General features: G+C 55.1%; 2 protein-coding genes across 2 annotated transcripts; both read right to left on the reverse strand.

Annotated features, from left to right (window-relative positions):
- Positions 1-1,997: 1,997 nt before the first annotated feature.
- On the reverse strand, positions 1,998-4,439 carry LOC104029855 (protocadherin gamma-C3-like). The gene has a single exon (XM_009481352.2). The coding sequence runs from the start codon at positions 4,437-4,439 to the stop codon at positions 1,998-2,000; it is 2,442 nt and encodes an 813-aa protein (XP_009479627.2).
- Positions 4,440-4,479: 40 nt separating this feature from the next.
- Positions 4,480-10,241, reverse strand: LOC142594171 (protocadherin gamma-B5-like). Its single transcript, XM_075715648.1, has 3 exons — positions 7,806-10,241; positions 6,009-6,045; positions 4,480-4,805 (listed from the first exon to the last, which is right to left on the reverse strand). Exons 1-3 carry the CDS (start codon positions 10,239-10,241, stop codon positions 4,480-4,482), a joined length of 2,799 nt encoding a protein of 932 aa, XP_075571763.1.
- Between the last annotated feature and the right edge of the window lie 4,429 nt (positions 10,242-14,670).

The following is a 14,670-nucleotide window of genomic DNA, read 5'->3' on the forward strand; positions in this document are numbered from 1 at the left end:
TGCCTCAGTAGAAGCCCCCTGTGAAGCCCACATGGTCTGGGAGAATCCACTCAGTGTCCTGAGGTGGCTTGGTCACCAAGGGGCTGGAGCAAGGGATGGGCTTCACACAGGGGATCCTGATGTTGCTTGGGTCTTCCAAAGCCCAGGATGGGGATGGTTGCAAGGCAGGAAGGGTATGGTGTGTCTAGGCTGGAGAAGGAGATGTCCCCGTTCCAGAAGGCCCGAGCTCACCCTGTGGAAAGGCTCCAACCCAGATGGCCCAGGGAGCTGAGGGATCACTGGACATCCTGCAGGGTAGGATCCCTCATGGCAGGACATGCCACCTGCCACAGATGGAGCCAGCACCATCCCCATAGCATCAGTTTTGGGGTCTGGCTGTTGCTCTGCAGAGCAAAGAGGTGTAAAGCCTTTGCAGGCTTGACACAATCCATGGCATTGGGCTGGATCTTCTTTGACCACAAAGACTGAAAATACAGGGCCCAGTGCAGCCCAGCTGGTTTCTCACTGCCAGTTCCTTTCCAGTGTAGTACTGGGGAGCAGGGGGGAGCCATGGCTGGGGGTCGGGCTTACCACCTGCCCATTATCACCTCCTTCCATCCCCACTCTCAAATCATTTACTGCCCCCACCCCCAGAGGCATCTTGCCAGGACCTTTTGGTGGAGGGGACATCTTTGTCTCCAGCTGTAGCAGGGCCTGCACAATGCAGAGGAACACCTGCTCCTACAGCTGCTGCAGCCATTCCCACCTGCCACAAATCAGAAGTGCTGAGTCTGAGCAGTGACACAAGAGGAAAAAAAAAAGGGGGGAAAGGCATAAAACAGTTCTGAGAGGTTTCTGCCTCTGTCTGTGATTTGGCCACAGTGAGCAGGCGGCACACGCAGCCCCACACCCATGCACAGCTTCCGCTACACCTCACTTCCTTCTGCTCTGAAGAACTGGTCACTCCTACTCACAGCTTCCCAGGAAGGGTCACATTACTGGCACCAGCTGCCTTGGAAACTGATCAGATCTCCCCCCCACCTCTGCTGGATCCACTACCGAGCCTCACCTCTGAGGATCAAAGCATTGCTGTAATTGAAAGCTCTCAAATTAAGCTGCACAATTCCCACTGGGGAAGAAGCACAGAAGCTGCCTGCTATGCGCAAATGCCTTCCTGGCTGCAGTTTGTTCAGTCAGGACATTAGACATCACCCGAAGATAGCATATTACAAGTCATGCAGGGCTTGTAAGAGGATTGCGAAAACAACACCTGGGTGGAGGACTCACCATCCTGCTCAGAGCCACAGGCCAGCTCAGCAAAGCCCTGCAAGCGACTGGGGTAGTCTGCAATCCCACCTACCGACCCCAAAGCGAACATCATCAAAAAACTTCCACAGAAACAAAACCAGAACCATCAGGAGTCAAACATGAAGAGACACACAGACGGGAGGGACTGCTCTATGGCCACAGTCTGTCAAAAGGAGGAACCAGTATGATCCTTCAGCTTTGCATGCTACACTGTGGGAAGCGACACCCTGGTCCCCCACTGGCAGCTGGTGGCTCCCAGCCCCATTTGCATCACAACCTCCTCAGTCCACTCTGGGGCATGACGCAGAGAGGCTATCTTCCCCTCCAGTGCCTCACCCTGCAAGAGCTCCCCTTGGCTCTCATTTTGCAAAGGGAAGGAAATACCATTAGCAGCAAACTTTCTGCCAAGGATTTGCAAGTGTTTGCAAGCTGCCCTCAGCCTCCACTGGTTACTCACACAAGGCGTATCCAAAACTGCATCCAAAAGATGTATGTTCACTAACCTGAGCAAACTGACTCTCTTGACCCTGCTCACCACAGTGCAAATGTCATCAACACTAAGGATGGTTCATCTGACTCTGAAGAAGACCTGTTCTGCTATTAGCCAACCACTCTTTAGAGGCATAGCACAACTGGATATTCCCCCCAACCCCAATCTGCTACTATATGCATATGGCACAAATGAGCCATGGGACATGCCAAGGATGGAGCTACATTACCTCAGCAGGGGTGGGGAGTCGGCTGGCTGTGCCCACAATGTGGTGGTACAGCCCTGGCTCACCATTCCTCATGGTGCTCTGGCGGCTCCCCAGGGGGCTTGAAGTGAAGGGCTTTTTACACAGGAGATCACTCTGGCGAGAGTCCGTGGTGAGATAGACCTGGTGGTAGAAGTTGGGTGGTGTGAAGCCGCCCCGCACAGCGTCAATGTGGTGGAAGGGCCCTGGTGTCCTGTACAGGGTGCTCCTGGAGCTGTTGAACAGCTCCTTTGACTGCCTCCACTTGTAGCACTTGAAGATGCCCACTGACAACATGGTGATGAAGAAAGCTGCTGACACCAAAATCACAGCCAGGATGAGATAGAAAGTAACATGCCTCCTGGGATCTTTGGCGGGTGCCATGTCAGTGAGGTCAGTGAGCACCTCCTTGACCATCTCAGCCACAGAGATGGAGACAGTGGCACTGGTGGACAGCACAGGCTCACCATGGTCTTTCAGCAGGATGATTAGCGTGTGCTGGGGAGTGTCATCCTCCTGGATCTGGCGGGCTGTGAAGATCTCCCCACTGTGCAGCCCAACTGAGAAGAGGCTGGGGTCAGTGGCCTGCAACAGGGTATAGGAGATCCAGGCATTGTACCCTGCATCCGCGTCCACCGCCACCACCTTGGTGACCACATACCCAGCAGGAGTGCCTGGTGCCACCACACTGGTATAGGTGGTGGTGGTGTTGGGGTGAGGGTACAGCACAGTTGGGGCATTGTCATTGAGGTCAATGACAAACACACTGACTGAGACATTAGTGGCCAGAGGCAGAGAGCCGCCATCCTGGACCTGCACCATCATGCTGAACTGCACCTGCTCCTCATGGTCCAGGGAAGTGAGCAGGTAGAGAGTTCCATTCTCACGGTTGATGGAGAAGAGGTGGCCTACAGTGGGGTCTCCCTGCAAGATGGTATAGGAGAGATGGGCATTGCGCCCAAGGTCTGGGTCTGTGGCACTCACATTAAGGATAGGGATGCCAGGTATGTTGTTCTCCAGCACATACACATCATAGGAGTCCTGGGAAGACTTGGGTGCATTGTCGTTGACATCTGACACCTGCACCAGGATCTGTTTTACCACAGACAAGGATGGTGAGCCCGAGTCCTTGGCTGTGATAGTGATGTTATACTCTGATGCCTTTTCCCGGTCCAGAGCTGCTTTCGTTTTCAAAGTGTAGTAATTTTTGAGGGAGGAGCTGAGCATGAATGGGATCCCAGGGGAAATGAAGCAGTTCACCAGACCATTATCATGGGAGTCCAAGTCCGTTACACTCAGCAGAGCTACAACGGTCCCTGGGGCTGCATCTTCAGGCACGGGGCTGTACACTGAAGTCACTGTCACCTCCGGAGCATTGTCGTTCACATCCACAACTTCCACCAGCACTTTGCAATGAGCCATGCCAGGAACGGCGCCCTTGTCTTTAGCCTGTAAGTAAATCTCATACAGCTTCATTTCCTCATAGTCCAGCTGCCCCTTCACCCTCAGCTCCCCCGTGGCCAAGTCCAGAGCGAAGAGTTCTCGAACCTTGGTTGGTGTGTGACTGCTGAAGGAATAGACGATGTCTCCATTGGGCCCATCATCCAGATCGTACGCACTAATCCTGGCGACCAGGGTACCACTGGGCGTGTTCTCCCTCACGCTTGCTTTGTAGGTGGACTGGTTGAAGACTGGGGCATTATCATTGGCGTCCACAACATCAATGTGGATCTGCACATGGGCTGACCGTGGTGGGCTGCCTCCATCCAGCGCCGTCAAGACCAAGTGCAGCTCCCGTTGCTCCTCCCTGTCCAGCTCCTTCTCTAGCACCAGCTCCGCGTACTTGCTGCCATCCACACTCGTCTGCACGTCGAGCGCAAAGTGCGGGTTGGCACTAAGCTGGTAGGTCTGCAAGGAGTTAATCCCCACATCGGGGTCTTGCGCGCTCTCTAGCGGGAAGCGCGCTCCGGCCGCCACCGACTCGCTGATTTCCAGCCTCGCCTGGCTGCTGGGAAAAACCGGGTCGTTGTCATTGATGTCCTGGATCTCCACGGCGCCGCTATACAGCTCCAGCGGGTTTTCCACCACGATCTCAAAGCTGAGGGAGCAGGGAGAGAGCGCGCCGCAGAGCTCCTCCCGGTCTATCCGTTCGCTCACCAGCAGCGCGCCGCTCGTCAGATCCACCCCAAAGTACTTCTTGTTGCCGCCGGACACCACCCGCAGCCGGCGGCCCGGCAGCCGCCCAAGGTCCAGCGCTAGGTCGGCTACCACGTTCCCCACCGAGGAGCCTCTCCGTGCCTCCTCGGGAATCGCATAGCGAATCGCGGCGGAAACCCAGTCGGAAACGCCGAACAAAAGCAAGAGGCTCAGTACCTGCCCCGTCGTCAGCCCGCGGCTCCTTACAACTACGCCGTTCATCGCACAGGACGGCCGCGCTCTCCGCTTCGCCCCCCCCCGGCTAGAAGTCCTCAGCTCGCCCCGTCATGCCGCTGCCCAGCGCGCACCGGGACGCGGCGTCCGGCGGGGACACGGGCATTGCTTTGCGGGCTCCGCGGTGACTCACTCTCTCTGAGACCGTCTGCGCCTCATCCCGGCTCCGAGCGGGGCCGGGCCGCCAGATCCCCCCCTCTCCATCATTGGCCGACAGCGGCACACAGAGTCCCTGCCAATAACTGCATGGAGCGCAGGCTGCCGGAGACCCTCCGCGGGGCAGCCGCCCGCCGAGCACCGCCGGGACGGAGCGGCGACCCGGGCTGAGGGCAGCGGGGCTCAAGCCGACTGACCCTGAAGGGGGAGCACGCCCTGCGAGAAACCCCGCTAATAAGGACAGCTGGACTGGGAGGGCGCGGGCAGAGGCAGCGTAGATCGTGCACGGGGATTGCGTGTGCGGGCAGGAAGCTGTATGAGTTGGCGGACAGGATGACGCCAAAAGGGGCGATATGGACACGGGGGGGGTGTCCCCCGAGAAAACCTCGTTGGAAAGAGGCAGCGGGAGGAAGAAGAGGGGGTGGAGTGGGTGGAAGGAGGGGTGGGGAGGGTCCACCGGGGCACACAGGGCTCCGGGGAGAGCCAGCGCCGGCACGACGCGCCAGCTCCGAGTGTCTCTCGGGACCTTCGGGATGCCGGTCCTCCCACCCAAGTGCTTGATCAGCCCCTTCCTGACATCACACGGCGTCGCGACGTCGCGCCTCTGTGTGCCACTAAAGCAGCGTCGCCGGCAAAAAGACACGGATTACATGCTGCCGATTTACGAGCATCTCCTCCGTCCACAGCACGCCCCGCGGGGCAGCTCCTCCCGCAGGGTTCCCACGAGCATCGCCCCTCCTGCTCCCCACCGCCACCACTGTCTCAGCAGACATCTTCCCCGACAAATCGTAGAAATCTCGGTTTAATACGCCCTACTGCTCTCGCCACCTCCCAGCTTGCTCCCCGGTCCCTGTTTCCACCAGTCAGACGCAGGGAATTCACGGTCCTGCTACGTGCTGGTTCAGCAGGGGCAGGAGCGGTTCCCGTTCCCGTGCAGCGGCAGGCCACGGCACCACGTAGGCCACGGCACCGGCAGCGCCTGGGCGAGAAACAGCGAATTCCCGGGCTGCCTGCCTGCGTCTGGGGTTGCTGTCAACAACAACTTGTGATATGTCGGGTTTCCGACGTTTCGAGTGCCCATACGGATAAAACTACCGCAATTTCGGCGTTTGTTGGCCGTCACCCGTGCAACTGCTCAGCTGTCACGGTGCAATGAGAAGGGGCCAAAAGAGCTTCACAAGGGAATGCCAGGAGCCCTGTTAAAACCCGGCTGTGGCCAAGAAACACAGCGTCCAGGTGTCTTCCTACAGCCGAGACTGATAAGGAAGGGACAGCGAAGGCTCGGAAAGAAACCAGAGTAGAAATTCCGGATAAGCGTTCATTCTCTTATTGAGAGAAACGACAAGGCTCTCCATGCCCTGCAGAACTGGCTCGGAAATGTTGCAGCTGGGTATCTGTTACCCCGCTGCTTGTCGTGGCTGAGCGCGTTGTGGAAGGGCTGCAAATCACCCGCACCAACGTGGGAGAGACGACACCCGCCAGAGCGACAGCGACTTCGATTCTGGCTATGTGTCCTCACCCTGCACAGTCCTGTCAACTGCCGTGAGCACACGGGACCCACCCAGAGACGTAATATTTCTGCGTTTATATGAAGAGTCAATAACGGGTCGGCACAGTCTTTCCTCTCTACACGCTCAGCTATTTCCTTTCCTACCAAATAATTGTTGCTGAAAGATAAACCATATCAGCGTTACTTACCATTCTTATCACCAGTCCACAGAATGTGATAAAAGTATATATCACCGATAAGATCCAGCGTTAGTTATCTGTTCGTATTTTAATAGAATTCTGGAGCAATTTAAAGACTGAGAAGGAAAACGATATGCTTTACCCACCGCAGCTGCATCCTGCACGTAAGTACATGTTATTGCCTCTGTCCATTTTGGAGCGCTTCTGTGACAAACCGTGTCTGCAGGCTCACAGTGCTGGGAGCAGATTTCTTTTCTCATAGACCCTTATGCAACCAAATCCCAATTACCTTCCTTTCTTACATATAATCTAAAAAGAAGAAAATCCACAGCTGACTTGGAGATAAAACTTGAAACCGTCTTCAGCCACTTATTTTCTCTGAAACAAGCTCTGAATCTTTTTTCCAACCACTACCCATTTCGTGCCTATCCTAAACTCTGTTTACTGGGCAATTTCTCTAACATGCATATCACAATTCTTAAGGAGTTTCTCTTCATATAAGTGCACACATGACCCGTATTCAGAGTACCTTCTCCGCTTAATCCCAGCAGTAGTAGGACGGGCAAGCAGCAGAGGGCTGAATACAGTGAAGAGATCTCAGGAAAGGTGTGGAAGATTGAACATTTCTGTCTTTCGTATTTCAACTGATCTGGAGACATTACATCTCCTTCACTTTGATGGGAAGCCCAAATATTGAAGGTGATGCCTCGGACGTCCTGAAAGCACCGCTTGTAGGGAGAGGAGTGGAAACGTGCAATAGTTAACCAGGAATTCCTTCGGGGACAGGTTCAAGCCAAACGCCAGCCAGGGCTGCTCACTCTGGCACTATTCTCAGCTCCGCCAGGGCCCCAGAGGAGCCTGTGGCAGTAGCATGCCCAGTGCACTCTGCTCGGCTCTGGGCTTGGAGCTAAGTGAGGCACCAGCCCCGACTCCCCAGGTGGAAGGGAAATGTTAAGTCACGGGTGTACACAACATCTTCCTTTTGAGGGGTTCAGAGTATGAAAAGAACCGAACTGGAAGGGAAAACAGGACTACAGAGTCGCTACCCTCACTGAGTGAACAGGCCAGGATAGATCACACGTCATTACCACAGGAAAGCGCTTAAAACTGGCAGAGTTAATAAATGAAACAGTCCCTAGGCCAAGATGAAAGTGTTGTCTCAGCTTCGGACCCCACGACACTTTTGCTCTCGCTCCACCCCATGTCCACACCACACCACCACTCGGTGAAACTCGCAGCCAGACAGCAGAACTAAGAACATAAACGTCGCTCCTCGGGGCACAACCCGAGAATAAGTTCGCAGATAAGACTGGGCAGGTAAAAAGGAAGAGTCAAGATCACACACACCCCCACAGACACCACGCCCACCCCTCCACACCCACCCCCGAGCTATTGAGCAGTGTGCCGGGAGGCGACGCTGAGCACTGCCGGTTGCCCACCAATCCCCGAGGCAGAACAGAAGAAGATTCACGCAAGTCCGCAGAGAGGGACGCCAGGACAGAAGCTAACCTGTAACGAGCTCTCCGGGCTGGGAGGGTCGTTCCCGGAGTGAGTGCCTGAGTTGGGTTCCCCGGCCAGGTGACGGTCAGACAGCGCTGCTGCCCCTGGTCTCAGAAATGTGAAGTCCTTCTGGCCCGACTCGGAGGCTAAACACACCTCGTAGGCATAGGGGAAGGGTAGTGTGCTGCTGCAGTGGTTGTACGGTGCTTTTGAGCCCAGGCTGGAATACAGCTGCTTATCAGAACTTATAAAAACGGGGGGGCTCCTCGACCGTCGGCATTTAAAGAACAATACCAAAATGACTGTCAAAACAATTAACGAGGACACGACAGCGAGTGCCACTACGAGATTGAGGTTTAAATCAGACGTCATCTGGGACACAGAGTCTCTGTCGCTCAGCTCCGGCAGCGCCTCCTGCAAGCTCTCGGCCAGCACCACGTGCAGCGTGGCCGTGGCCGACAGCGCCGGCTGCCCGTGGTCCTTCACCACGGCCACCAGCCGCTGCTTCGCCGCGTCCCTCTCCGACACGGCCCGCGCCGTCCGCACCTCGCCGCTGTGCAGCCCCACGCGGAACAGCGCCGGCTCCGCCGCCTGCACCAGCTCGTACGACAGCCACGCGTTGCGCCCCGCGTCCGCGTCCACCGCCACCACCTTGGCCACCAGGTACCCGGCCTCGGCCGACCGCGGCACCACCTCGAACGGCGCCGACCCCGCGCCCGCGCCCGCCGCCGGCCACAGCACCCGCGGCGCGTTGTCGTTGCGGTCCAGCACGAAGACGCGCACCGTCGCCGTCGAGCTCCGCGCCGGCGCCCCGCCGTCCTGCGCCCGCACCGCCACCGCGAACTCGCGGCACTGCTCGTAGTCGAAGGACCGCTGCGCGTACACCGCGCCGCTCCGCGCCTCCACCGACACGTACGGCGCCGCGCCCGCCGCGCCCGCGCTGCCGCCCGCCAGCCAGTAGCTCACGCGCCCGTTGGCGCCCGCGTCCGCGTCCCGCGCGCGCACGCGCAGCACCGGCGCGCCCGCCGCGTTGTTCTCCGCCACGTAGGCGCTGTAGGCGGCCTCCTCGAACACCGGCGCGTTGTCGTTCACGTCCGACACCTCCAGCACCAGCGCCGCGCGGCTCGAGAGCGCCGGGATGCCCCGGTCCCTGGCCACCACCGTCACCCGGTGCTCGGGCGCCTGCTCCCGGTCCAGCGCGCTCGCCGTCACCACCTTGTACGAGCCGCCCGACGACGCCACGATCGACAGCGGCGCCTCGCCCGACAGCTCGCACGACACCTGACCGTTCTCCCCGGAGTCCGGGTCGTTCACGTTCACCAGGGCCACCACCGTGCCGGCCGGCGCGTCCTCGGGCACCGGGCTCGACACCGACAACATCGTGATTTCGGGCGCGTTGTCGTTCACGTCCAGCACCTCCACCTCCACCTTGCAGTGCGCCACCAGACCGCCCCCGTCCCTCGCCTCCACCAGGAGCGTGTAGCCTCGCGTCTCCTCGAAGTCCAGCGCCTCCTGCAGTGTGATCGTTCCGCTCTCCGCGTCCACCACGAACTTCTGAAGCACCTTGGCCGGCATTTTCCCGAAGCCGTAGGTGATGCGCGCGTTGCTGCCAGCGTCGGCGTCGGAGGCGGAGACGTTCAGCACCGGCGAGCTCGGCGGCACGTCCTCGCGCAGGCTCGCGCGGTACCGGTCCTGCGCGAACACGGGCGAGTTGTCGTTGGCGTCGGTGACGTTGATGCTGAGCTGGGCGGTGCCGCTCCGGGGCGGCTCGCCACCGTCCAGCGCCGTCAGCACCAGCCGCAGGCTCTGCTCGCTCTCCCGGTCCAGCGCGCGGCGCAGCACCAGCTCCGCGAACTTGCTGCCGTCCTGGCTCTCCTTCACCTCCACCACGAAGTACCCGTTGGCCTCCAGCTCGTAGCCCTGCAGCGAGTTGCTGCCCACGTCCGCGTCTTCAGCCATGCCCAAGGCAAAGCGGGCACCGGGAGTAGTCAATTCGTTGATCTCGAGGTGAAAATTGTCTTGCAGGAAGCGCGGCGCGTTGTCGTTGACGTCCTGGATGGCCACGTCGACGTGGAAAACGTTCAGCGGGTTCTGCACCAGCGCCTCGAAGCTGACGGAGCAGGACGCCGAGTCGCCGCACATCTCCTCGCGGTCCAGCCTCTCGCTCACGTACAGGTTCCCGCTCTCCCCGCTCACCGTGAAGTATTTCAGCGGCCTGTTGGCGGCAGACGCCACCCGCAGCTTGCGTGCCGGCAGGTCCGCCGGGCTCAGCCCCAGGTCCCGCGCCAGCGGCCCCACCAGCGAGCCTCTGCCCAGCTCCTCGGGGATGGCGTAGCGGATCCGCTCCGGCGCCGCCCGGCAGCACAAGCACAGCAGCAGAGCGGGCAGCAGCACTCGCCCGGCTGCTCGCCGGCGCCTCTGCCTCTGCCTCTGCCTGCCCGCCATGCTCGGCAGCGCTCGCCGCGCTCCTCCCTCCCGCCGCTGCCCTCCGTCGCCTCCGTCGCTTCCAGCCGCTCTCCGCAGCGAGCGCAGGGGCCGCCGGAGGGCAGCGATCTCGGCGCCGGCTCGCACGCCGCTGCTCGCCGCGCCGCGCCGCCTCTCGCCTCTGCTGCCCGTGCCGCTGCCGCTCTGGCCGGCGCCGGGCGAGCGAGCAGCCTGCGGGGACAGGACGCTGCGGCGGCGGCGGCTGCGGCTGCGGCTCCGGCGCCGCTCCGCGTCGGCCAACAGCGGCACCCGGAGGCGCCGCGACGCCACCGCAGCCGGCTGATGACGTGCGGCGCTTTGGTCTGTGCCCTCCGAGCCGCATTGTCAGCAGCTGCCGGGAGTCGGCGCCATTGGCTACCGAAAAGCGCGATTCAGCTTTCAGTTTGGCGAGTTTTCTCACAGTCCTGGAAAGGCGAACCAAGCAGCTCTGTTCGCTAATGGAAACGAAGAGTCTGTCACAGAACGTGTAACCGAGCAGTGGAGGAGCACGCAGACTTCGTACAGCAAAGCATAGGTGAGTACAGGTACGTACAAGCAGGTAGACTGTACAGCAAATGTCTGACATATTCCAACAGCTTCTACTATTGTTGCGGGTTGTCTTTCCCCGGCTCTTCTATTTAATTTCTACGAGGTCTGAGAAGCAGCAGCTACAAAGCATTCTGAAATGGAGATGCTATTGTAGGAAGGAAGCACAGACCCACCATTTTCTTCGAGGAGATTCTTGATTATATCCATTTTATTTTATATACCTCAGAGTTACTGAGACTGGGAGAAAATGGCAAGCCTCATTCTCTACAAAGGCAGTATCACTACAGCAGCTCCCAGTTTACAAATCACGATCACCACAACTTCTAGCTCTAGAACTGCAAACACAGACCTGTTAAAGCATTTCTTCAAAATTGCTTCTTTCATTGAACAGGGTAAGTGAGTAGATGTAAGAACATGCATGGGCAGCAAAAAGGTACCCATACTCCCAGGGTACTTCAATTACCAGCTTGCTATTCCAATAACTGTGAAGAGAGTTGTATAATCCTCTGTGATGGTGCCCGAGATGTATGCAACATGTCAGCTGCCTTTCCCAGGACAGTCAGAGACTTGTAGAAAAAAGACAGCAAAAGAAGTCACAAGAAGTCAGAAGGGCAACACTAGAGAATGTAGTTTACCCATGACACAAACACAGCGACGTGTATTTTGCACCAACGATACACAGAACACACCAGGCGTGGGGTGGTCAGAAAATGGAAAGGATAAAAGCCTCTTGAGTGCAGCACCTGTGAAAAAATACTTGGTCCTCCCCAGTGCCTCTTTGTACGATAACACCACCTCTCAGCAACAATCAAAGGAAATCACGGAATGCAAGACTCTGCAAACCAACAAATCTTGGTCCATGAGAGCAGAGCACATTATGACCAGCTGAATCATTTCAAGTCTACACAGACCACGAATTTGGAATCTACAGGTACAGCAGACTTTTCTAATACTCATATTGCTCCAAACAAGAGACGACTCATCGATCACTACTGTGCCCATTCACAGGGTTCTGGCAATAACTCAGTTCCTGGTTATGCCACTCTTGCCATTCCCTCAAGAGATACACGGACTACAGGACTCAGTTTTTCCTTCACAAGCTGCTTCTACTGTAGCAGTTGTTATCAAATGATAGGTCAGCCACAACGTTGCTGTGAGAAAAGGCTCTTCCTCGCCAACAAGACCATTCTCATAAAGAAGTAGTCACACTACTTCAAATGCAGAGACACATACGAGAGGGTCACCTACCCATACTGAGCAGGCATTTTACACAGAATCTTGCCCTTCCTCAACGTTTGTGGTTGCATTACTAAGGTGCTGCTTACATGCATTTCAAATAATTAACATAAAATCAAAACTGTTGTAAGACAATAGTGATAAATAAAGCAACAAACGATAGACTTTTAGAAAAAGCTTCAACTAATAAGCTGTTCATGATGAAAATACCTGTGTATGTCTAATAGTCCAATCCTATGAATAATGCTGCCGAGCAAGAAATGAAAATTATATCGGTGTTAGGCACATTAGGACGTACTGTCATTACGCCCTCAGTTACACCACTAACTACACCTCTCTGTAAAAGACACAATGACGAACAGTAAAGCAGATTAAAAGTGCCCACAGGACAGTAACAAACCCTCAAAGATTAACCCTCATTTGGCAGAAGAGGCCACAAGGTTGCTGCGTGAACAGGCTTCTCCTGGACAATGAGGTCATACTCACAAAATCATTCCAGGTGCAGTAAGACTCTGGATGTGCTTGCCAGCTGGTAAGGAGCACAGAAGAAGAAAACAACCTTTCTAACCAGTAACACTATTCAGAATGCATGCTACTCTGTTCCTCACACACAGTTTGCATCGATTTTAAACAATTAGCATCGAAAGATCAACAGCTGCTACACGAGGGATGACAGGAAACAAGCTGCAAGCTGACATAAGAAGACAAATTAATAACCCTTCACAGCAAGAGTATCTTGACATTTGTTGAAGCGTCATGCTGTCTGTAATGCACCCCAGCAGAAAATGCAACTCTATTTTCTAGCACTTCACCCATAGTTTGAAGGCCTAAGAAGAGTCTTATAGACTATAAGTACAACATTCAGTCTGGGAACATCCAGTTCTTCAACTCCACTCCATCTTTGGAAGACCACAACGGTGGATCGCCACCAAGGTGACCAACCAGTGTTCACGTACACACATGTATTTTAGAATTTAACACTTACCAACAAGTAATTTCGGTCCTCTTCCACCCTATTTCTCAGCCCCGAGCTTGGAGCTCACTTTTGACCCAACCAAGGAAATTCCTGCAAGCAACAAGGAAGTTGCAGCAACGCCTGGGAATGGTATCCCCATTGAGGAAGAAGTACCTCCATCATGGAAAACACATATTCTGTGTACATTCTGGTACACATAATTGACACTGCTGTCACTACTGGCTGAGGAACACACTGTGTGAAGAACTTTCATGCATGAGACAAGTACAAGACCCACCCTAAAGCAGGCACAGGCTGCTCTACATTCATTTCCAACAACGGCTTACATTCATCCTAATGACTGTTAAATGAAAAAGCTGTGTTACAAGGGAAGAGTGATAATTAAGTAAACCAAAGACAGACTTGAGAAAAACACCTCCACTAGCATGCCGTTCATGATGAAAACAATTGTGTATTTGTAATAGTCCCATCCTATAAGTAAAACTGCTCACTGGCTGGTAAGGAGCACAGAAAAAGAAGAGAACCTTTCTAACAAGTGCTGCTATTAAGAACACATAGTACTCTGTTCCTCACACACTGCTTTTAACGATAATAAATAATAACCAATATAAGATCAAGTGCTACTACACACACGAGCGGGTAACGATATGAAACAAGCAATAAGGCCCCATAAAAAGCACAAATTGTTAATCTGCATGGCAAGTTATATACGGGGCCATTAACGTTGCATTTCAAAAGAATCACATCCTACTCAAGAACATGTGCTGCCGGGAAGATATCTGAACCTGAACAAATAAAGACATGCCTTGGCTCCACCAGTACCTCCTCACACACAGCACCCCCAAGGCTCTCCTCAAACCCTTCACAGCTCACACGGTTGTCAATGATCTGCATCATTTGCAGGCAGGCTCCACCCAAAGAAAAGATGCACAAACAACTTCCCCTTACCACGGATAATATTGGGCTTCTCACCATGTCTATGTGACAAGCAAGAGCTTTTCTTCCAGTGATATTTTAAGGAAACACTTCTATAAAAGCCTTTCTCTTTACAGCTGTAAACAGGAAAGGCATGTACAGGACAGTCAGGCAAATGTAACGTATTTGATGTTTAACACATTATCAGAGACAACGGCCCACCTTTAGCTCATCACAAAGAGCAAGGCAAGAAGTGAACACCTGCAGAAAGGAAGGGAGCACAACATACTCTTGTAGATTATGGCACTTAGTAAGTAGGTACATAATTCAGGTATTTAGCAGGAAACAATTACACAGTTTGCTCTTCCGAAAGCTCCCATTAGGGTATTTGTCATAAGTACATAATTAAGCTACTAGTTAAGAGTTGACGACAACCTGCAAACACACAGGAAGAACCTCCCAGGGCTCCCACTACAGCTGGGATGGCATGTCTTCTAGCCAAACTTCTCTGGAAAGTTGAAACTCACATTGTGTGATACTACAGCTGGACACTGAGCAGCAAAAGGAGCAAACCATATGTCTTGTGTCCTTCCACAGCCCCTCACGCACAGCTCCTGTGACTCGCATCTCCAACTCTTCACAACTTGCATGGTGCTCTTTGACCCTCATAATTTGCAAGCACATGGCATCCAAGGTCCAGGTGGCCAGACCATTTACCTTCAACATGCACCAAGA

Source organism: Pelecanus crispus, chromosome 8 (genome assembly GCF_030463565.1).
Source record: "Pelecanus crispus isolate bPelCri1 chromosome 8, bPelCri1.pri, whole genome shotgun sequence".
Lineage (NCBI taxonomy): Eukaryota > Metazoa > Chordata > Aves > Pelecaniformes > Pelecanidae > Pelecanus > Pelecanus crispus.

What these genes read in the sequence shown, in the direction of transcription:
- LOC104029855 (XM_009481352.2), bottom strand. Translation starts at nt 4,439, where the DNA reads ATGAACGGCGTAGTTGTAAGGAGCCGCGGGCTGACGACGGGGCAGGTA.
- LOC142594171 (XM_075715648.1), bottom strand. Translation starts at nt 10,241, where the DNA reads ATGGCGGGCAGGCAGAGGCAGAGGCAGAGGCGCCGGCGAGCAGCCGGG. An exon ending in GCCCGGAGAGCTCGTTACAG is followed by an intron (nt 6,046 to 7,805) that starts GTTAGCTTCTGT and finishes GGTGATTTGCAG; the next exon opens with CCCTTCCACAACGCGCTCAG. An exon ending in CAGCCACGACAAGCAGCGGG is followed by an intron (nt 4,806 to 6,008) that starts GTAACAGATACC and finishes CTCCCCCTTCAG; the next exon opens with GGTCAGTCGGCTTGAGCCCC.